The 23,867-nt window shown below is 42.0% G+C and overlaps 1 protein-coding gene across 1 annotated transcript; it reads right to left on the bottom strand.

Moving 5' to 3' along the window:
• Positions 1-211: 211 nt before the first annotated feature.
• On the bottom strand, positions 212-23,081 carry LOC141986445 (uncharacterized). Its single transcript, XM_074950932.1, has 5 exons — positions 22,884-23,081; positions 12,021-12,650; positions 9,945-9,971; positions 4,224-4,303; positions 212-3,009 (listed from the first exon to the last, which is right to left on the bottom strand). Exons 1-5 carry the CDS (start codon positions 22,927-22,929, stop codon positions 2,977-2,979), a joined length of 816 nt encoding a protein of 271 aa, XP_074807033.1. The 5' UTR covers positions 22,930-23,081; the 3' UTR covers positions 212-2,976.
• Positions 23,082-23,867: the final 786 nt, after the last annotated feature.

The following is a 23,867-nucleotide window of genomic DNA, read 5'->3' on the forward strand; positions in this document are numbered from 1 at the left end:
ATTCCTTGACACTGCTGAGACAGGCCTATCATAGATTGCTACTCTGATTAAAAGGTACAGGGAAAGTGCTTTGTACCTTTTTGACAGTGCAGCCATAGCACAATACACCACTAAATCCACATTCACTGATATAGATTTCTCCTAATGTACATGTTATACTGGAATGTAAACATGAACAAGATAGGTAGGACAAACCATTTTCGACTTCTGAGTTGTTCACTATTTGGTATTCATTATTCATAGTGTGGAATTGATCACATAAGTCACATAGTATTGTTTCTGATTGCTCATTGGCTGACAAACATTTTAAATAGGACAGTAACAAATGGTGGACACCAAATACTGAATAACAAATACTCCTGTTAGAACACAAATAATATTGTTCACACAAATACAGCCATTCCACAAACATTTGCAAAAGGAAAATACCACTCACACAAGTATTAATGAACAGCAAATAAAAAAAGGACATAAATATGGCTGACCTGAACTGCTGGCGCATGAACAAGTATCTTTGAGCCTGCTTCTGCAACATTCAACCAGCACTATAGAACCACACAGGGCAATAAAATGTAGTAAAGCATTTAAGCATATGCTTAACTTTCAATTAATCCAAATTAACTATGACATTTCTTTAACAAAATATCCTGAAATCTGCAGACTATGTCTATATCAAGCAAAACATAATTATAGATTGCTCTTCCAAAATTCAGAGTTTATTATTCTTTTTGTGGAAATGAAAATATAATTATAATTGCAGTTTTTAGCAAGACTGGAATGAAACAGAATTCTTGTAATGAGCTCATCCTTAACTCAGATCATGTTTACACAAAAGGAAGATTTTAGCTCTCATTTGTTAAGCACATAGGAAAAAAAGTGGCCAGCATTTTCAATTACCTTTCTGTGTGATCAGTCTTATCCGGATCCACTGAAGTCAATGGCAAATTCCCTTTTCCCTTAATGGTGCTGAACTAGCTTTCATCTTCTCTTCACCTCATGCAAGGAACTTCTATGCTTAAGATTTTGGATCCTCATAGAATGTTGATTACTGGTTGAAGGCTAATATAACTCAATTCCGTATTATTATTAAGAAGGAAGATATCATGCCTGAGCAGATTTGGAAACAGGCCAAAACCTATGATTAGATTTTCTGGATAAGGTACTTGCAAAAGCACGTGTTACCTGAGCACCTCAATCTTTAATGTATTTATCCTCACAACATCCTTGTAAGGTAAGGAATTGCTATTACTCCTGTTTTACATACCGGGAACTGAGGCCTAGAGAGATTAAACTATAGCTTAACTATAGGCCACACAGGAAGTCTGTGGTAGAACAGGGAATTGAATCCAGGTCTCCCAAATGCTGGGTTAGTACCATACCCACTGGGTCATGCTGCCTCACCTTGCCACTTTATTAATATGCCAACTTTACATAGTATACTGAGACTAAAGTATGTGTCTACTAAGTGCTGGATTCTGCATTCACATTGCATAGTACATACTCACATGAGTTGTTCCATTGACATCAGTAAGTAAATGAGTGCTACCCACTCAGAGTAGAGTAGTGGAACAGGGTCCTTAGATTGTACTATGAAATTCAGAAAATGCAAGATTCCCAACCTTAACTGTCACCTTTTTATTGATTATAGTTATTGTTAAGCACAGGGGCTGAATGAGATAAAAGAAAACCACAATTTCTACTCTAAAGAGTCTCCAATTTAAAGCTTGCACATTTAGGGGTCTGATTATGCATTTATACTAGTTTTTGCACAGGTGTATCTTCATTAGCTCCGGTGAAGAAATTCTTGATTTATACTGGTGTGAGAGAAAAAGCAGACAGGCCTATATATTACAAAAGGGTTTTTCCGTCTAGGATCATACAACCCTGATTGAAATAACACTAGTTAGCAAATAACTTCATACCACGGAAATAAGCTGCATTGTTTTCTTACATTGTGTTTGTAAAACTGTAAACGTGGTATACAGGATCGTAGGCTTCCATGTTAAAACTACACATTATTTTATAACACTCGATGAACAAATATAACGTTTTGTGTTATTGCATATATAAATGTTATGATTAGATGATAAAAATCCCTATTGTGCAAAAGTGTCTCTGGAAACCTGGGGCCAGATCTTCAGCTGGTGTCAATCAGTATGGCTCCAATGAAGCCCAGGAAGCTATGTCAGTTTGCACCAGCTGAGGCTCTGATCCCTTAACTTTACATTTTCTGATTTTAGTGAGCATAACATTTCAATCTTAGCAGTACATCAGCATCATTTTTGCATTGAATAGCAATACATTGTGCTGAGATTCACTTTTATTTTGGTCATTTATTAAAAAACAAGCTATGTACAAATAATTAGGGACTAGATTGTCAGAGGCTTTTGGGCAGATGAATCGGTGGGAGCAGGGGGCATAAGGAGCTTTCTCCGCACTCCTTAGGGGCTCCACATAAGGGCCCAGAAAGACCCCAGTTCCTATACTCAGGGAAGCACAAGGACTGCCCCCCTCTGTGTCTCCCTCCTGCTGTGCACACTCAGGGCCACGAATCCCCTAAAGGAAGCAGGCAGGGGCAGGAAGAGAAGGGCCATGGCATGCTTCTTCTGCATGCTAGAGAACTGGGAGAGGGATTATGCCTCCCCCAGTTCCTCGTATGCTGGTGCAGATTTGTACCTAAATGATGGAATTTGACCCTTAGAGAACTATATTAAAGTAAGGTGAGCTTTTTTCCACAACCAAAAAGGAACAGGCAATGAATAAAGATTTGTAGCAGCCAGCACCAATGAACATCTGCTTATTACTGTGACTAGATTCAGGAACACACCAAAATGTGCCATTTAAAAAGAAGTTTACACTACTGAGAGTGCCGTTTTCTGTGATTAAGTAGATTTCTTTGAATTTTTCCAATCCATTTTAATCTCTCTGAATATTCAGCCATATTAGTTCTTTTTGTGAGATGTTCTTGAATGGCTATTAAGTGAGAGTGCTTTCATTTCTTCTGCACACCTGAAAATGATACAAAGAAAAACAGGAAACAGTAAAAATTCACATGAATTAAGAATAAGATGGTTAACACACCCCACTGTAGTGTATAATATAGTCAAATACAAAATAAGAACCATAAATCATGGTTCAGAAATGAAGCTGAGTCCCACAGGCCATGGTATTGCATGGTTTTAATGCTGTAGCAAATGGCTTTGCCTGAGTCTTGTTTGGAGATTGAGGGTTTTTTTCATAATGATACTTTTGGGGTGTGAAACTATATTGGTTGAAACTGAAGAAAATGTTGGCATGGATTCCTGTGAAGCACACAGCTGTAGTGTGTAGGTTCACAGAGTCCGAGTAAAGCCGCAAGTAGATTATATATGCTCAATCATAAAGAGTACTCTCCTACACCCTCCATTTTAATGGCCATTCAAAAGAACAGAACAAAACCAAGGACACTCTACCTTAGCTTGATTCTTTTGTTTCAATGGGATTTAGGGGAATAGTTACTTCTACTGAGTTCAAGTCAAATGAGCTTTTCTGTACAGGAAATAGAAATATGTTAACATCACTGCTGTACACATTCAAGCTGTAGAAACCAAATGGAAATATTATAATAATAAATAATAATAAAAGATCTGCTGGTCTTATTTTTAATCTCTGTAATCTATTTTCCTCATACTGATCAGTTTCAATCATATCATTGCATGTTAAAATTGTTCACGCTTTAACATTTCAGTAAGCATTAATTTATTTTTTAATATTAAGGTTACAGATAGATGGCTTGAAATGTTAATGTGCCAACATATTATTAACTTTCCATGCATCTTGCCTATAGTCCTCAGAGAACTAAAGAGCACAATCTAAACTGGATAGGCTATGTTCTCTTAGGGTCAGTGACATTTTCAGATGGACTGTCATCTGCTGGTGCTGAACCTCCTGGTGACAGAAAAGTATCTCAGAAAGAGATAGCATTGCAAACCAGGGACCATCATTACTCCAGAAGTGGCTGGCATTGGCCAGGACTGGAGTATAATCCAGGTATCAGGAAAATATGTATATCCTAAAAGGATTAAGGATGTTGTCCACTGGCAGAATCTCATGGGGAGATCTAACAGTGGGTGAAACCTCATTAAACGATCACTGCAAATCTGAGAGATCACTGAAGAAATTTAAAAATAATAATATAATTACAAAAATATAAGAATAATAAATATAAAAAAGTTTACACTTACTCTTGACTTTTTCCATATAAAGCAACAAATAATGACACCACAAATAAAGATGATCCCAAAGAAAATGCTGAATCCTATCACTGAATAAGCAAACAAATAGCATTAGTTACTGTGAGTCATCAATAAAGGGAACAAACAAGTACATCCTTTGGCAGGATATAATGGCACAAGAGATAACAGTTATATAATACAGTGAAATCTCGATCTTCAAAAATGAAACTTCAAAATTAAAAAAAAATCTTGATGAGCACAGAAATGAACCATACATGGTGGCTACGACTGCGTTTTTCTGGACAATGTGACATAACCTAAACCTTAGCAAATCAGCTCAGGTCAACTAACCCCTAACCTCCCCTAAGTGTCTGTTGAACTTCATGAAGGACAGCACTAAGTTTAGAAACATTTTCCCAAACAATAGGGCTACGTTTTATATGAAGACACTCAATGGGCTCCAAACTTTTTGACCTGCCCTTGGAAAATGTTTGGAATACAAATGATTTGTGCAGTTTTATTAGAAGTCTATGAACCCAATCTTGTGACATGGCTAGACTCCTTGTAGAGCAGGAGTTGGCAACCTTTTAGAAGTGGTGTGCCGAGTCTTCATTTATTCACTTTAATTTAAGGTTTTGCGTGCTAATAATACATTTTAACATTTTTTAGAAGGTCTCTCTCTATAAGTCTATACATTATATAACTAAACTATTGTCGTATGTAAACAAGGTTTTCAAAATGTTTAAGAAGCTTCATTTAAAATTAAATTAAAATGCTGATCTTACGCTGCCGGCCTGCTCAGCCCGTTGCCGGCCTGGGGTTCCGTTCACCTAGGCCAGCAACGGGCTGAGCAGGGCCTGCAGCCCGGACCCCAGCTGGCAAGGGGCAGGCAGGCAGCCAGAACCCCAGACCGGCAGTGGGCTGAGCGGGGCCGGCGGCCGGGACCCCAGACTGGCAGTGTAAGTCTGGGGTTCTGTCTGCCGGCTCCTGCCAGCCAGGGTCCTGGCTGCCAGCCCCGCTCAGCCCACTGCTGGTTTGGGGTCCCAGCCCTGTCCACACAGAGTAGGTACCTAACTTCTCCCTGGTTCTAGCCATTCTCTTCCTCTCTCTGCACTGAGATGAGGGTGGGAGTGTGCTGAGAACAGGGCTGGGGGTGAAGGAGCAGATTGGGAGTTGGGGTGCAGGATCTGGCCAGGAGCTAGAATGAGGGAGAGGGCTCAGGGTTGGGGCAGGAGGTTTGGGTGTGGAGCGCTTACCTGGGCAGCTCCCATTTGGTGCAAGGGGTGCAGGTGGGAATGAGGGTGTGTGTGTGTGCAGGAGCTCCCGTTTGGTGCTCAGGGTGGGGGTGGGGTGGTGGGGGGTGCAAGAGTCAGGGCATGAGGGGTGGGGGGGCTGGGTATGTGTGTGGGGTGCCGGAATCAGGGCTGGGGTTCTGGGGGGGGGGGTGCAGGGGACAGGGCACAGGGTTGGGGTGTGTGGGGGGTGCAGGGGTGAGGGCAGAGGGCTGGGTGTGTGTGAGGAGGGTTCAGGGGTCAGGGCAGAGGGCTGGGTGTGTGTGAGGAGAGTGAAGGGGTCAGGGCAGAGGGCTGGGGTTGTGGGGGTGCTCCCAGCCTCCTGCCCTGAGCAGTTCATGGCAGGGGGCTGGAGGGGATATGCCCTGATTCCACCCCCCTTCCCCAAGGTCCCCGGAGCAGAGAGCACGCTGCAGCTCCACTTTTACCTCTGCCCCGCTTTTACCTCTCCCCCTCCGTAGCAAGGGCCATCAGCTGCTCGGCCCCAGGGAGGGAGAGAAGGAGGGGCAGGAACCCAGCACACTGGGGGAAGAGGTGGGGGGAGGGGGAAGCTTGCCTGCCCTGCAAGGAGAGAGCGGTGGGTGGGGGGCGGAAAAAAGCAGGTCGGGCCCGGCAGGATTTTTAGTGGCACGCTGCTGTCTGCCCAGGTCCAGCAGACAGAAGCGTGCCATTAAAAATTGGCTTGCGTGCCATGTTTGGCACGCGTGCCATAGATTGCCCACCCCGTTTTAGAGCAAGGTAGCCTTACCAGTACATGCTTGTTGCAGAATTTCAAGCATTAACTTCCTGCAATTTGTTTCATTCCATTTTTTCTTTCAGATTTACTTTCATTTTCACATTGTTTTCAGAAGATAGATGAGGTACATGACCCAAGGTGAAGCCATTTAGTAGCCACAGCGTGGCTCTTCCATCCATAGAAACAAACAGGGTGTCATACAGTTGAGGTGAACTGGTTAAAAATACAGGTTTCAGAGTGGTAGCCGTGTTAGTCTGTATCAGCAAAAACAACGAGGAGTCCTTGTGGCACCTCAGAGACTAACAAATTTATTTGGGCATAAGCTTTCGTGGACTAGAACCCACTTCATCAGATGCATACAGTGGAAAATACAGCAGCAGGTATAAATACATGAAAAGATGTGAATTGCCTTACCAAGTGTGAGGTTAGTCTAATGAGACAATTCAATTGACAGCAGGATACCAAGGGAAGAAAAATAACTTTTGAAGTGGTAATGAGAGTGGCCCATTTCAGACAGTTGACAAGAAGGTGTGAATAACAGTAGGGGGAAATTAGTATTGGGGAAATTAGGTTTAGGTTTTATAATGACCCAACCATTCCCAGTCTTTATTCAGGCCTAATCTGATGGTATCTAGTTTGCAAATTAATTCCAGTTCTGCAGTTTCACGTTGTTGTTGAAGAATTGCCACTTTTAGGTCTGTTATTGAGTGACCAGGGAGATTGAAGTGTTCTCCTACTGGTTTTTGAATGTTATGATTCCTGATGTCAGATTTGTGTCCATTTATTCTTTTGCATAGAGACTGTCTGGTTTGGGCAATGTACATGGCAGAGGGGCATTGTTGGCACATATCACATTGGTAGATGTGCAGGTGAACAAGCCCCTGATGATGTGGCTGATGTGGTTAGGTCCTTTGATGGTGTCCCTTGAATAGATATTTGGACAGAGTTGGCACCGGGGTTTGTTGCAGGGTTTGGTTCCTGTGTTGGTGTTTTTGTGGTGTGGTGTGTAGTTGCTGGTGAGTGCTTCAGGGTGGTGGGCTGTCTGTAAGCGAGGACTGGCCTGTCCCCCAAGGTCTGTGAGAGTGAGGGATCGTCCTTCAGGATATGATGTAGATACTTGATGATGCGCTGGAGAGGTTTTAGTTGGGGGCTGTAGGTGACAGCTAGAATGTCACTTAAAGACTTAAAGTTACAGAGACGCCATCACTTACACTAGTTTAAATCTGCAAGTGGCCCATGCCCCATGCTGCAGAAGATGGCAAAAAACAACAAAACCCAAAAGCAAACAAAACAAAACAGGGTTTCTGCCAATCTGACCCAAGGGAAAATTTCTTCCCAACCCCAGATATGCTGGTCAGTTGGACCCTGAGCATTTTGGCAAGACCCAGTGGCCAGACACCTGGGAAAGAATTCTCTGTATTAACTTAGATCCCTCCCAATCTAGTGCCTCGTCATCAGCCGTGGGGTATATTTGCTGCTAGCAGTCACAGACAGGCTACATACCATTGTAGGCAGTCTCATCACAGGATCCCCTCTACAAATTTATCAAACTCAGTCTCGAAGCCAGTTAGGTTTTTTACCCCCACTGCTCCCCTTGGAAGGCTGTTCCAGAACTTCACTCCTCTGATAGTTAGAAACCTTCATCTAATTTCAAACCTAAACTTATTGATGGCCAGTTTATAGCCATTTGTGTTTGTGTCAACATTGGCCCTTAACTTAAATAACTCCCTCATGGTATTTATCCCTCTTGTGAAGTGCTGGGAGTGGAGAGTACTTAGTACCACCTCATGGGATCTAACCCCCCCAAATCCATCAGAATAGATGTTTCTTTAAAAGCCAATAATTCAGGTCCTGTAATTAAATGGTATAATTTTGACTGTTTGTCTTTTCAATAAATTCCTGAATGTAACCACTTACAGAAGGTTTACAATTCAAGGCAGAGATTCCCTACTCTTGGACCATAGAGAGAGCTGGCTAGTCTCATATTGTTGGCTCCTCTTCCTCGCTTCAGCCAGAGTCCTGCACTTAGGATGGAAGAATCCCATGCACCGCTACAGACTAGGGACCGAATGGCTAGGCGGCAGTTCTGCAGAAAAGGACCTAGGGATTACAGTGGACGAGAAGCTGAATATGAGTCAACAGTGTGCCCCTGTTGCCAAGAAGGCTAACGGCACTTTGGGCTGTATAAGTAGGGGCATTGCTAGCAGATCGAGGGATGTGATCGTTCCCCTCTATGCGACATTCGTGAGGCCTCATCTGGAGTACTGTGTTCAGTTTTGGGCCCCACACTACAAGAAGGATGTGGAAAAATTGGAAAACGTCCAGCGGAGGGCAACAAAAATGATTAGGGGACTGGAATACATGACTTATGAGAAGAGGCTGAGGGAATTGGGATTGTTTAGCCTGTGGAAGAGAAGAATGAGGGGGGATTTGATAGCTGCTTTCAACTACCTGAAAGAGGGTTCCAAAGAAGATGGAACTAGACTATTCTCAATGGTAGCGGATGACAGAATGAGGAGTAATGGTCTCAAGTTGCAGTGGGGGAGGTTTAGGTTGGATATTAGGAAAAACTTTTTCACTAGGCGGGTGGTGAAGCACTGGAATGCGTTACCTAAGGAGGTGATGGAATCTCCTTCCTTTGAGGTTTTTAAGGCCAGGCTTGACAAAGCCCTGGCTGGGATGATTTAGTTGGGGATTGGCCCTGCTTTGAGCAGGGGGTTGGACTAGATGACCTCCTGAGGTCCCTTCCAACCCTGATATTCTATGATTCTATGATAAGACAACTATAATACATAAAACCCTTGTTTAATTTCTGTAGAAGCAACTGCTGTAGTAGTCACAGAGATGTTATGTAATTGTGGAGGGGACAGGTTCCATGAAACAATTCCTCTGTTAAAAGGTGGTCCACACTATGAAAAAAGCTTATGAACCTTTGCTTAAGGCATCTGAGTACTGTAAAACCTCAGCAAAAAGTTCTGTTTAAGGAGTTAAATGAGAAAACATCACATAGCAGGGGAAAAAACACACTAATAACTGGTTTCCGAGGAGCAGCCGTGTTAGTCTGTATTCGCAAAAAGAAAAGGAGTACTTGTGGCACCTTAGAGACTAACCAATTTATTTGAGCATAAGCTTTCGTGAGCCATCCGATGAAGTGAGCTGTAGCTCACGAAAGCTTATGCTCAAATAAATTGGTTAGTCTCTAAGGTGCCACAAGTACTCCTTTTCTTTTTACACTAATAACTATAGCTAGTCACAAAACCAAAAAGTACGTTTGAAAAGTAATAGTAACATTTTCCTTTGTTTTGTCTCTCCTAGCCACTCACCACACTCTCCCATACTGAACCCCAGTCTTGGCATACAAGGAGTAATTGGAATTCGGGTAGTCAGTGAGAAAAAAGAGATACTGAAGTTATTATTAAAATAAAAATAAATCAATAGTACTTCAGTGGATACTAACTACTCATATAGCACAATGCATTATTATTAGTCAGATGAATATACAACAATAATATTAAGGTTTGCACTTAAAGAAAAAGTCCTCTAAAATTTCCTTTATAGATGCAGTTCTTTTCAGGCCATTCTGGGCATGCAATATAATGTCTATTCTTCAAAACTTTCAATGGTAAAAGAAACCCAGCAGTGAGAAAGACATGGGAAGCCTCTTGAAAAGTGGAAATATACATATTAAAGTTGTTGACATACCTAGTCCAGATAATTGCTGTTCTTTCTCTATGGAAAAAAAAAGAAAAAAGACAACAAATTTAATTTTGAGGGGAAAAATAGGCTCTTTGGAGGCAGGGGCCTCGCTTTCTTTTGTGCTTGTACAGCATCTAGCATGGTGTGGGTGCTACCAGAAACAAATAATAACATGCAACTTCTCTGTCACAGTTAGTAATTTCCCTTCCAGCTATTAATTACTGCGTGCTTATATTCACGCTGAGCATTTTGCTTGTATGCTGCATCCCATTTCACCCTCCCTACATCTTTCTTTTGTCTAGACTATAGGCTCTCTGGGGCAGGGACTGGTTCTCCTTACATGTTCATACAGCACTTAGTGCAGTGAGGCCCCAATCCTGACAGTAGCCTTCAGCTCCACTGTAATACAAAAAACTATTAATAATAATCTGTTACTAATGAGGTAAGGTGGATCCTGACAGTGTGGGTTCAGGTGGAGAGGAGCACGAGGGTGCGGCCTGATGTCACTTCTCCTTCCTGACTTTCTTCTGGTTACTCCACTCTCTGCCTCAGGTTTGTGGTGCAGTGAGAAGCACAGAGCAGACAGCTGGGATGGGGGAAGGAAGTCCAGCAGCCATCTGCAGGGCAAGCAGAACACCTCTAAAAGCTGCTGGAGGAGAATAATACACCTCAAAAAAACCATCAAACTCTGGCTTTGAGGCCCTGCCATGACAAGAGCATAGCTCTCAAGCTTCGTGAAGCTCTGTGATTTTATGTAAATTGTTACTTAAGTTAATTTGCATAGATATACATAGTTTGCATACAGGCACAAACTTCCATACAAATTGTGGCATTAGTGCTTGTGAAAGGCATTGGTTTGACACCAGATTTCCCTTACAAGATTCCCTCTAAAGCAGCAGGAGCAGGTTTGGGGAGGCAGGACGTTATTTCTTACATCACTCAGAAGACGGGGGAGGTCTTGTGGGGACCTCAGAAGTAGCTTTGTGGAGAGCCAAGCATAACCAAGGGATCACAGTTCATTGGAAGGATGGTGTCTGTGAGTTATTGGAGTGAAGCTAGGGGAGAGGGGGTAACTACACAGTGACATTAGCTCCATTCCCCCATATTCTGTTCTCCCGTTAGGTCATTTCCCACACAGCAACTCCTACTCCTCCCGTAGCTCATATCCCCTCTGCGCTCACTTCGTATCTCCTCTCCTAAATGGTTTCTGCTCCCCATCATTCCTGCTCCCTCTCAACAGCTCCTGCTTCCTCTCCTTAGTTCCCCTCAGTAACCCATCTGTTCCTCACAAATAGCTCCAGCTGCTTTCCATAGCTCCCCTGTCTCCTCCATTAGCCCCTCACCTACCCTGACAGTTGGGTACTGCTGCCTCTGCTGCTACCTCCTGCCTTCTGTGAGCCAGATTAAGGGCTAGACACAAGAGGCACAGGGCTGAGGGCTCATTACTAAAATCCTGTGTTGTCTTAGAGTCTACATTTTCATTTTTAAAATTGATGATTGCAAAGAAAAGCTTGAAGATGTGACGAGAGTATAATCAAGGTCTCAATGAGGTTTATAATACTGCAGTTACTTCCTCAACTCAAATCACTGAGGCATTATTAGCTCTTTGGCCAGCAAGTACACTCTGGCCAAAATTACCTTGATATAGCAGAAGCTGCATCAGGCCGCAAAGGACTGCTTAGCTTAAACCTGGACTGAGCCGTGCATTTTCTGAAACTGGGGATAGCAAGATCTTTGCTGAATCTCTAAGACTGTAGTGCAGGCATTTTAAGGGCACCTTCACGGCACCTTCTTGAATGGTGATTTAAGCAGCAGGTCTTAACAGCAGTTAAGAAAAGGAGCCTTGTACCATCTCATTGCACTAGGAAGGATGAATGGGCAAAGAAAACCCTTAGTTATTTTCTGTCTAAGCAATGTGACTTTGAGGAAGAAATCTGATTTGAGGGGGAAATTTGCAAGAGTCCATCACTGGAGGAGTGGCAGGGAGAGCAGAAAATAGTGACTTAACAGGACTAGAGTGTGCATAGTGAGGGGAGAACGGATTCAACATTGTAAGGAAATAATGAGTTAAAAAGAACAGACCTGGCCCCAAAGGCAGGTTGACTAAATTGTTGTCCTTATGCACTATGGTCACCGTTGTCTCCCCCGTCGTGTCTGGGACGGTCGCCTCCGTGACGGGCGCCACCGTTGTCTCCCCTGTCGTGTCTGGGACGGTCGCCTCCGTGACGGGCGCCACCGTCGTCTCCCCCGTCGTGTCTGGGACGGTCGCCTCCGTGACGGGCGCCACTGTCGTCTCCCCCGTCGTGTCTGGGACGGTCGCCTCCGTGACGGGCGCCACTGTCGTCTCCCCCGTCGTGTCTGGGACGGTCGCCTCCGTGACGGGCGCCACCGTCGTCTCCCCCATCCTGTCTGGGATGGTCGCCTCCGTGACGGGCGCCACCGTCGTCTCCCCCATCGTGTCTGGGACGGTCGCCTCCGTGACGGGCGCCACCGTCGTCTCCCCCGTCGTGTCTGGGACGGTCGCCTCCGTGACGGGCGCCACTGTCGTCTCCCCCGTCGTGTCTGGGACGGTCGCCTCCGTGACGGGCGCCACCGTCGTCTCCCCCGTCCTGTCTGGGATGGTCGCCTCCGTGACGGGCGCCACCGTCGTCTCCCCCATCGTGTCTGGGACGGTCGCCTCAGTGATGTTCTCTGCCACTGCCATCATAACTACTAAATTTTGTGCATTCATAATATTAAAAGAAAAAAAATTATCACTGGTGGGGCTGATAGCAGTGCCTTTTATTAACTCTATCAGACACTTTTCTTATAAGACTCTGGTTTCAGCTGCTTATAACTTTGCCCAACTTTAATGATTCAGGCTGAGTTTTTTGGAAAGTTTCAGCTAAAGTGGTTTGCCCGTTTAAGCAACATTTTACCCCTGTGAAAAATATTCTTACATCCTTTTCTCCTACATGGGCTAGCCCCCTATGCTTTGGAGCAAAGACTTGATATTTGAATAGAGTCACACTGGTACTGGGATTGTGCCTTTTGCCCTCGCTGTGAAAATCTGCCTAAATCTGGCTAAGTTATAAACCTCTGAAAAATCTCAGTTTGCACACATTCAGCAGCGTGCACTGAATGCCCAGGGCTACAGGGACTGAGCAGGATTTGCGCTGCACTTGTTCCTCCTGCCGACTGAGAGCTGCTGTGGTGCCAGACACCAAAACTAAGAGCAGAGAGACTGTCTGTCATTACTCGGTGCTGGCAATACTCCCCCTGCTGGCCCCCAGGAAAGGTGAAAGCTGCCTGACTGAAATCCTGAAGGGCCAGAGCTGGGCTGGGAAGAAGTCAGAACAGAGGAGCAGAGATGGGCTGTGGGAAGGGGTAGGGAATAAGATGAGGGTGGGGAGGAGACAAACTGTGGGATACATGCTAAAGGACAGGGACAGACAGAACTGCAGAAAGGCCTGTAAGCCCTGCAGCACACTCCCTTCCAGAACCTGGACTACAACCCAGGATTTCCTTATGTCATCATTCCATTGCTGTCTAGCAAATAGCTGCAAAACCCACTGGCAAAGTGCATGTCTGATCCCATCTAGTGGCTGGTTCACAGAGCAGATAACAACCTATTACTGCTAGCAGTTATCCCATTAGTTCGTATTTTAGAGTTCTATGCTGTGGCCCTAAAGGTTACAATCCTTCTAATGACAAATAGGAGGGTCAGTATTGTTCCACATGATAGTTTTGTTGAGGTTTGTTTGTGCTTTTAAAAGTATAGGAAAGTACATACAAAAATCTATGTTAAAAGAATGTTAAAGGTGCAAAGTCAAGCTTGTAAAAGTTAGGAAATACCAGAAGTCAGGTTGAATTCATCTTTCTTGCATGTAAGCAGCATTATACACACTATAATCACACATTACTATTTCCACAAGACCTCTGCCTCATTCAGTGTATGCACAAGGGGGCTCCTCTTTATGAAGAACGGAAAGGGGATGAAAGAAGAGAGAAATTTAGATAAGTAGAAGGAAGGAAAAGTTAAGCAGAGGGACAACAAACACTGGACTACACTGAAAGAGAGAGAGACAGAGACGGAACCCAAAATGTAATGAGGGAAAAGAAGTAGAAAAAGAATGTCATGGAAAATTATTATATTTTATTATTGAAATGGCAGTCAAATATAAAAGATACTGTACAGGAAGACAAGTAAAACAATTCATATATAATGTACATCAAATACAATTTTATCTATAGCATTGTCTATAGTGAGTAATGCGATGAGAAAGATTCACCTGGCATCACTGCATGAAAAATTAAATCAATCTATGTTTGAAATAGTTAAATGTCTACCTTGGGTAAAATCCTGCCCCTAGTAAAGTCAACAGGAGTTTTGTCATTGATTATGTTCAACTGTCGCCATGTATTTTACTTATAAATATGAAAAAAATGTATTTGGCAATGTCTTCCTCCACCTTCTGCCACAACCAGCAGATCTGCGTTGATAAAGGCAGAAGCACAGGCTGGCCCCTTTCGAAGGCTGTAGCTAGAGCCAATCTGCCTTACTGTCTCCAAGGAGCATTGTCCCCAGTGCTGCTAGACCCAGCTATATGCTATGGTGCCTGCATGACTTAGGCACCTAAAGAGGCAGATCAGTGCCTAAAGACCTTTGATCTGGACCTCTGGGCTCAGATCCGCATCCCTAAACTGGGGAACTTTTTATCTTAGATACTATGGTGATAGGCAGCAGTATAAAAACTAAGTGCCTACCACGTGAAATCAATCACCATAACAAAGCCCCTATAGATTTCATGGAGTCATTGACACTTCTCGCTTTTGGGGTCAAAACTACTTGGGACAGATTAAGAGTACATAAGGGGATTAGTTTCGTGAGCATTCTTATTCATAGATTCTAAGGCCAGAAGGGACCATTGTGATCATCTAGTCCAGGGGTTCTCAAACTGGGGGGGTCAGGACGCCGCAGGAGGTCATGAGGTTATTACATGGGGGGTCATGAGCTGTCAGCCTCCACCACAAACTCCGCTTCGGCTCCAGCATTTATAATGGCGTTTAATATATAAAGAAGTGTTTTTAATTTATAAGGGGTGGGTCGCACTCAGAGGCTTGCTATGTGAAAGGGGTCACCAGTACAATAGTTTGAGAACCACTGATCTAGTCTGATCTCCTGTGTAACACAGGCCATAGAAATCCCCCCCGCTCCCGCCAAAAATCCTTTTGAACTAAAACATAACTTTTAAAAAACATCCAGTCTTAATTTTAAAAATCGCCAGTGTTGGAGAATCCTCCACAGCCTTTGCAAAATTGTTCCAATGGTAAATTACCCTCACTGCTAAAAATGTACACCTTATTCCAGTCTGAATTTTTCTAACTTCAGCTTCCAGTCATTAGATTTTATTATACCTTTGTCTGCTACATTGAAGATCCCTTTAGCAAGTATTTGTTCCCCACATATGTACTTATATACTGTGATCAAGCACTTTCTTATGGTGGAAAGGCTTTTTCAAAGAGCAAGCATTTGCTGTATTTCCTAAAGACAGACACTGGAGTTACCTGATCTCCCTGGGTAATGGCACTTCCCTACCTCGCAGGAATATTGTGAGAAAAAACCCATAGATTCTGAGGTGCTCAGATACTATGGGAATAAGTGTCATACAAATACCATAGATCGATAGCTTAAACATACAGGGCTTTTTCCTTGCCTTCCTCCTCCTTTTTTCATTGTTTAGGAGTGGGCATGTCCTCTGTGACTCTGTTATAGTATGTTTAGTGGCATCCATGCTGAGTCTACAGATTTTAGTTTAATTTTAGACTTTAGAGTTTTTTTAATTAGTTTCCCCACTGTTTTTTAAAATCCTCATTTCTAGTCTTTGATGTTACAGTGCTAGTTTCTGGTTGCGTTCCTCCCCCGGAGGATATCAAACTGTTCCACTGGCTTCAGTTGTCATTTAGTTTTTGTTGTGCTGTTTTGTTTTAACATGGATTCTCTGAGACAAAACCCAGACTGAACCCAGGTGTCCCCATCTGCAATTTAATTGCCTTTGCAGCTTTTGGAAGAAGCTTGTTTCCTGTGGAAATCTGTTCCAACGAATTTAACAACCAAATGCTCAAGAAACTTGCAGAAGCACTTCCCAAGTTCTTCCCAAGCCTGGGGTTGCATCCTTGACCATCTTGACCTATAGCCATTGATGGATCTATTTCTATGAACTTATCTAGTTCTTTTTTGAAGCCAGTTATACTTTTGGCCATCTCAACAACACATGGTAATGGGTTCCACAGGTTAATTGTGTGTTATGTGAAAAAGTACTTCCTCTTGTTTGTATTAAACCTGCTTATTAATTTCATCAGGTGACCCCTGGTTTTTGTATTGTGGGAAAGGGTAAATGACACTTCTCTTTTCACTTTTTCCACACCATTCATGATTTTATAGACCTCTGTCATATCCTGCCTTAGTCGTCTCTTTTCTAAGCTGAATGGCCCTAATTTTTCTAGTTTCTCCTCTTAAGCTATTCCATAGTTTCAGTCATCTTTGTTGCCCTTCTCTGAACCTTTCTCAGTTCTGCTATGTCCTTTTTGAGATGGATTTATATAGTGGCATTATATTTTCTGTCTTATTTTCTATCCCTTTCCTTTAAATGAAGACTAGATCCCTTCCTAAAAGTTATGCTATATATCCAAGAGAAGTTATGATTACTAGGTGAGGTTCTAGTCATTAGCTCAACCTGCTAACATGTGTAAAAACAGCAAACACTTGTGTCTTCCCTAGAATTTTATCTGAAGTTAGTGAGCTCAAGTTAAGAACACATCTTTTTTCCTAATGAAAGCACAGCATTAATGCTTCCCCTGATGGTAAGCAAGCAGAGTGGAAGAGGAGGAGATGGGCTTGACTGGAATAATGAAGAAGGGTGAGGAATGCCATGGGGTCTGAAAAGCAGGATGCAGGGGCCATAGGTGGGAAGAAGAAGAGGAGCAGGTGGTCAGGAGCTGATGAGGGTAGACAGGAGGAGAGGGAATGGATCTGGAGGGGCATATATGCACCGAGAGGGAGTGGGTCAGGACCAGGGGGGTCAGATAGGAGCAGAGAGGGGAAGGGAGAAGGAGCTGGGAGGGGAGCAGATGATAAATCAGAGCTGTATAGTGAATGAAGCTGTTGTCTGTAAGACCCGGGCCTCTTGTTGCAGAATTGGGAAGGTGAATAAGGCAGGGGATTACCAGAAGAGAAAAGATGGTCTCATAGCTAAGGAATCTGAATACCACCTGAGATGATTGGATTCTATCCCTGTCTTCCTATGTGATGCTGGAGAAGTCATATAAACTACATTTTTCACAGGTGGTCACTAATAGTGTGTTCCTCATTTTCTGGGTGCCCAGTGTGACTCATGGGGTGTGATTTGCAGAAGTGCTGAGCACTTATGACTACAGCTGAAGTCAATGGGAGCTGTGCTGAACATATAAAGTGCTATCTAATGCTAACTACTTTGAAAAATCAAGTCCTAGTTATCTCAAGCTTGGGACTCAAAATTAGGGGGAACTTGACAATTTTGGCCTTAATTGCTCAGTTCCCCGTGTGTAAACAGTAATAAGTCTCCAGGACCAGATGGTATTCACCCAAGAGTTCTGAAGGAACTCACATGTGAAATTGCAGAACGACTAACTGTCATCTGTAACCTTTCATTTAAATCAGCTTCTGTACCAAATGACTGGAGGATGGCTAATGTGATGCCAATTTTTAAAAAGGGCTCCAGAGGTGACCCTGGCAACTACAGTCCAGTAAGCCTCACTTCAGTACTGGGCAAATTGGTTGAAACTATCGTAAAGAACAATATTGTCAGACTAATAGATGAACATAATTTGTTGGGAAATAGTCAACATGGTTTTTGTAAAGGGAAATCATGCCTTACCAATCTACTAGAATTCTTTGAGGGGATCAACAAGCCTGTGGACAAAGGAGATCCGGTGGATATAGTGTATTTAGATTTTCAGAAAGCCTTTGACAAGGTCCCTCACCAAAGGCTCTTAAGCAAAATAAGCAGTCATGGGATAAGAGGGAAGGTGCTCTCATGGATTGGTAACTGGTTAAAAGATAGGAAACAAAGGGTAGGAATAAATGGTCAGTTTTCAGAATAGAGAGAGGTAAATAGCAGTGTCCCCCAGGGATCTGTACTGAGCACAGTCCTACTTAACATATTCATAAACAATCTGGAAAAAGGGGTAAACAGGGAGGTGGCAAAATTTGCAGGTGATACAAAACTACTCAAGATAGTTAAGTCCCGGGTAGACTGCGAAGAATTACAAAAGGATCTCAGAAAACTGAGTTACTGGGCAACAAAATGGCAGATGAAATTTAATGTTGATAAATGCAAAGTAATGCACATTGGAAAACATAATCCTAACTATACATATACAATGATGGGGTCTAAATTAGCTATCACCACTCAAGAAAGAGATCTTGGAGTCATTGTGGATAGTTCTCTGAAATCATCCATTCAACGTGCAGCGGCAGTCAAAAAAGCAAACAGAATGTTGGGAATCATCAAGAAAGGGATAGATAATAAGATAGAAAATATCATATTGCCTCTATATAAATCCATGGCATGCCCACACCTTGAATACTGGGTGCAGATGTGGTCACCCCATCTCAAAGAAAATATATTGGAATTGGAAAAGGTTCAGAAAAGGGCAACAAAAATTATTAGGGGTTCCATATGAGGAGAGATTAATAAGACTGGGACTTTTCAGCTTGGAAAAGAGGCGACTAAAGGGGGATATCATAGAGGTCTATAAAATCATGAGTGGTATAGAGAAAGTAAATAAGGAAGTGTTATTTACTCCTTCTCATAATACAAGAACAAGAGGCCACCAAATGAAATTAATAGGTCGCAGGTTTAAATCAAACACAAGAAAGTATTTTTTCACACAACACACTGTCAACCTCTAGAACTCCTTGCCAGAGGGTGTTGTGAAGGCCAATACTATAACGGGGTTCAAAAGGGAGCAAGGTAAATTCTTGAAGGATAGGTCCATCAATGGCTATTAGCTAGGATGGGCAGGAATGGTGTCCCTAGCCTCTGTTTGCCAGAAGCTGGGATTGGATGACAGGGCATGGATCACTTGATGATAACCTGTCTGTTCATTCCCTTTGGGGCACCTGCCATTGGCCACAGTCAGAGGACAGGATACTGGGTTTGATGGACCTTTGGTCTGACCCCGTATGGCCTTCTTATGTAAAATGGGGGTATTAATCTCACAGGGGTGTTGCGAAAATAAATTCATTAATGTTTGTGAAGCACTGATACTATAATGATGAGTACCACAGAAAAGTCCCTAAGGTAATTCATTTTGTGCTCAGTGCAGGGTTTGGATGGTGTGCATTTAAACAATGGCCACACAATCAATGAAGACAATTAAAAGAAATATTCAGTAACTTCTCATTCACTGAATGAGGTAGGGGAAAAATAGAATGTTATCATGTAATTAAAGACTATATCACAATGCATACACATAAGGGGGCAAATTAAGCTTGTGCAGGTAACCTGAACTCTGGTATTTCCTCATTTTTGAGTGTTTGACTTTACAATTTTAATGCTCCTTTAATATAATTCTTTGGATGTAATTTAAAATATATTGATGTATATCACATATTGGCATCGCATTGATTTTAAATATTGGGGAGAGCTTTGTTACCTTTTAGCATGCTTCAGTCATGGCAATATCTCTGAATTATATGTGCAGTGCATTATTACAAACCAATGGAAAATTAAGCAACAAGATAAAACAGTGTCTGGTATCTAGCCATCATTGTGGTGATATTACAAGTTGATACTGCAAGTTAACTTAGTTTACTTCCACTTTTTCTATAGAATAAATTACATCTTTTTCCACTTTTATTGTAAACATTGCAAACATTGGAGCTATTGACAAGTATTGCCATGTTTGGGGAAATTCAGAGATCACAATCAGATTCCTGTTTTGGGGCATGTCACTCTAAAGCTAAGTACGTACTCAAAATATTTCTCACAACTTAATAATAGTTTACATTCATCTAGTACTTTTCATCTGGAGAGTTACTTAAATACTGTAGTCATAGGCACTATAGAAACCTTTGAGACAGTTACAGCAGATTAGCTAGAACTTTTAAAAAGTTGGGCAAACGTCATTACTCCATTTTATGATGGTGTAATTAAGGGAGAAGGTCTATGTGCCATGCTTATCATTGTGGTAGCTGAGAGATTGATTTTTCTCTTATTTACACCAGTTTAAATCTACATTGGAGTCAGTGGAGTTAAACTGGTGTAAGGCAGTTGATAATCAGGCCCAGACAGACAGTTTAAATGACTTGTCCAAGGCAACAAAGTCATTCAGTGGCAGAAGTTCAGAACGCAACTCTGCCAGTGACAGAATGAAATAACAAATATACATTTTTTTATAAAATCGTGGGCTCATTTAGGTTTACTTCTCAATATTCTGACATCAAAATTACTACTAGAGTGTAGCCAAGGTGTTATTTCCATGAATAAGGTTAGGTAACATACTTTTCACCTCTACTGGGGAAAATGTACAAGAAAAACAACATGGAAGTGTTTTCTAGAAGGAAAAATTCCCATTGGATAATAAATTAGAGTCTTTTTGTGGTGCTGGGGTTTTCCATAAATCTTGTCAATGTCTCCATTTTAGTGTCACCCTCCAAAACCAGAAGCATTGACTCCAGTGTGGGAATCTGACAGAGGGTAGTGATTCCAATTAATGCACTCAACTTCTGAGATAAAGAGACTGATGAAATATACATGGGCCACAGAAGACAGTTTAGTTTATTTCTCACCCATTTGGTGGAATAGAGAACAATTATGTTAGTATTCGTACAATATAATTAGGAAACATTGGTTAATGTACAACACCCCAAATCTTTCTGCACTATTTAAATGTACTATTACATTCAGAACTGTCCTCCTTTGTCAATAAGTAAGTCATGACAAAAACAAAACAAAAAGCCCCAAACCCATTAATATGACTTTTTAATGGATACCAGTGTGATGGAAGGGAATGAACTTTGTAAATTGCTGCAACATTATGTGGATGCATCTTAAAAATATTTAAGTCATGATATTAAAACCAAACCAAACCATGCTTTATGGCAGTGAGTGAAGTCCCACACATGAATTATACATTCTGAAATGGCTTATGGGGCTAGGTTTTGCAGCAAAGTTTCTTGGATATACAGCTAAGTAAAAAAAATTGCATCCTCTAGTGTACATGCTAATCAGCTTCTATTGCCTTGCCCTCCAATTTGAAAGTTCTTCCTGGGCTATTTCAGGATCCTCAGATATCACACATAACTCACAGAGTTAATCAAAAGGGGATCACAGTGGTGTGTCTGTGAGATTGCAATAAGGGAAGGCAATTCAACTAATGCAAGGACTCTACCTCCCTAGCTGAGATATCACATAACAGTTGTGGATCTCCAGATTCAGAATATGCTGCACCCATTTGCAGTCTGTTGATGTTGTTCAGTAGTTAAAGCAAAATCTTGTCCTGTCAGTGCTGCAAAGGAGGGTAAGGGTGCTGGCACACACATCTTGTTTCACAAGTATCCTGCTAGCCAGAGCACAATTCCATGGGGTAGTCCTGAGGGAGGTGTAGTTGGGTACACCTGCCTACTCCTTTGAAAAGGAACAGCATGAACTCTCAGCTAGCACATGCTTGAGTGTAGTATGTGCACTAAAAAGGGGACCATGTTCCCATGTGGTAGTCTGGTGCATGGTCCGGACACCCTCACCTCCTAGCACCCATCAGAGGGATAAGTAGAGTTCCTGCAATACTACTGCATTTGTAGGGTGAGGGAAGAGGTGGAAAGTAAGCTCCCTTTCCCCCTCATATGCACCAACACAGCATATGGAAGGATCTTGCCCTATGTAATCAAGGAGGCAAAAACTTGATCAAAATTCAGGGGATAAAGGGTAATTAATTTTCAGTTGCACCAAATACAATCATGTTTCGAGCACTACATTTAAAAATCTTTCATTAGACATGGCTTAGGGCATGGCCACTGCCCCCTTCCTTCCTCCACCAAATACTTCTTGCAAACTCCCAAATACCAAGTCCTAATAACACCAGTGGTAAGGGTGGTGGAAAACTCATGAAAGCTCACAAAGGGAGAGACCATGGTTTCTCACAGCAAGAGACTACAACTCCCACTACTGCAATCAACAGTACTTTGGGGTTTACAATTTAGTGGATACCGGTGTGGGGGACAAAACTCTTGGAACATGAAGACAAGTGCTTCATATCTAAATGGCCTGCACTTACTTCCTGTTTTGTAGTAGCTCTGCGACACAGTGCTGATATTTGTCATCACAATGCTAACCGTATTAAGATTTAATTTAGTAAGCAGTTAAACATTTACTTTTGACACATGCTAGTGAAAATAAAATGTTTAAAGTTGCAAAAAGATGTTGGTGCTTGGCTCTCTTGTACCTTCAATAGATTTCTTTTTAAATAACATGACCATATATATATATTTTTAAGATTAGTAACTACAGTGGTGCCATTTACATTACATTTGCAAAATATCTGTATGTTTTGCAACACCATTACATGAGTTGGATCATATGGATTACAAAACCATAATGATGGAGGTGTAATAAATGCAGCAATAGTTCTAGTAATACAATATATTAATACATAGCAGTTACACATCAGTATATTATTGATATTTAACTCATATGTAATAGGGATCTAGTTTCAGAGTAGCAGCCGTGTTAGCCTGTATTCGCAAAAAGAAAAGGAGTACTTGTGGCACCTTAGAGACTAACCAATTTATTTGAGCATAAGCTTTCGTGAGCTACAGCTCACTTCATCGGATGAATGTCTACATAAAATCAGGAGATGAGTTGAAGCAAAAGCCATTTATAACTGACAAAAAAAGAAGTAAAACAAACAAAAATGTTCACTCACCAGACAGTAATAGAATACAAGGAAGCATAGTTTTGCACATCTTCATTTCTCCTGTAATATCTAACCACAGAGAAAAACACCCAGAAAACAAACCAAAACTCCTCGCTTTGTTCCCTCCAACCAGCAAGCTATGTGTGATTTCTATACCCTCAGGCAACAGACTAAACTCACTATCTCTCTGCCCCTGTGTCTTCCTGAAGTTCTAATCAGCCAATAAGAAGCAGGCCAAGTAATAAATTATCTGCTGAAAATGGCTAACACATCATGCAGCATATGAAACTTCAGGCGTTATCAGAAGTCAATTTCATACACTGAATTTCAAAGTGAACTGTGCAGAGCATATGAAAGTTATAAAACTACCAACTGAATGGCAAAATCACATGTAAAAACAGGTTCTGATCTGTGTAGTCATTTAGTAATGCTTAAATTATAAGGACCATATAATGATATTTAACACTTATTGAGTGATGTTTATCCATAGATCTCAAAGCACTTTATAATTATGGATATGTATCATTAGCCTCATTTTGCAGATGGGAAAACTGGGGCCCAAGGAGGTAAAATGTTTTGAAGATCATACAACAAAACAATTGCAGTCCCTTGAGCTAATCACTGGACCACAGTCCCTTCCAAAATATTCTGCATTTCATGAAAATAATTAATATATTTATCTATAAAGGGTTTAAAAATACCTCCTGCATCCACACTAGAAAGTTCAGCTCAGGTATAGCAGTTGATATTACTAATCTTTCTAATCTAACTATCTAGGGCCTTCTATGGGTGGGATCTGAGTGCCTCCCAGAATTTTGGCCCAGTTTTCCAGCTGCGCTGATTTAGGGACATGGACTCAGTCTGGGTTAGAACACAGCCCGTGCAGCATCTTCAAATAAAACTGCGATAAACTCAGGCAGTAAAGCAAACCCTTTTATTGAGACGTGTGCATGTGCTGACAATACAACAAAAAATGTTTGGGATTAAATTTTC

This window comes from Natator depressus, chromosome 4 (genome assembly GCF_965152275.1).
Source record: "Natator depressus isolate rNatDep1 chromosome 4, rNatDep2.hap1, whole genome shotgun sequence".
NCBI classification, from domain to species: Eukaryota; Metazoa; Chordata; order Testudines; family Cheloniidae; genus Natator; species Natator depressus.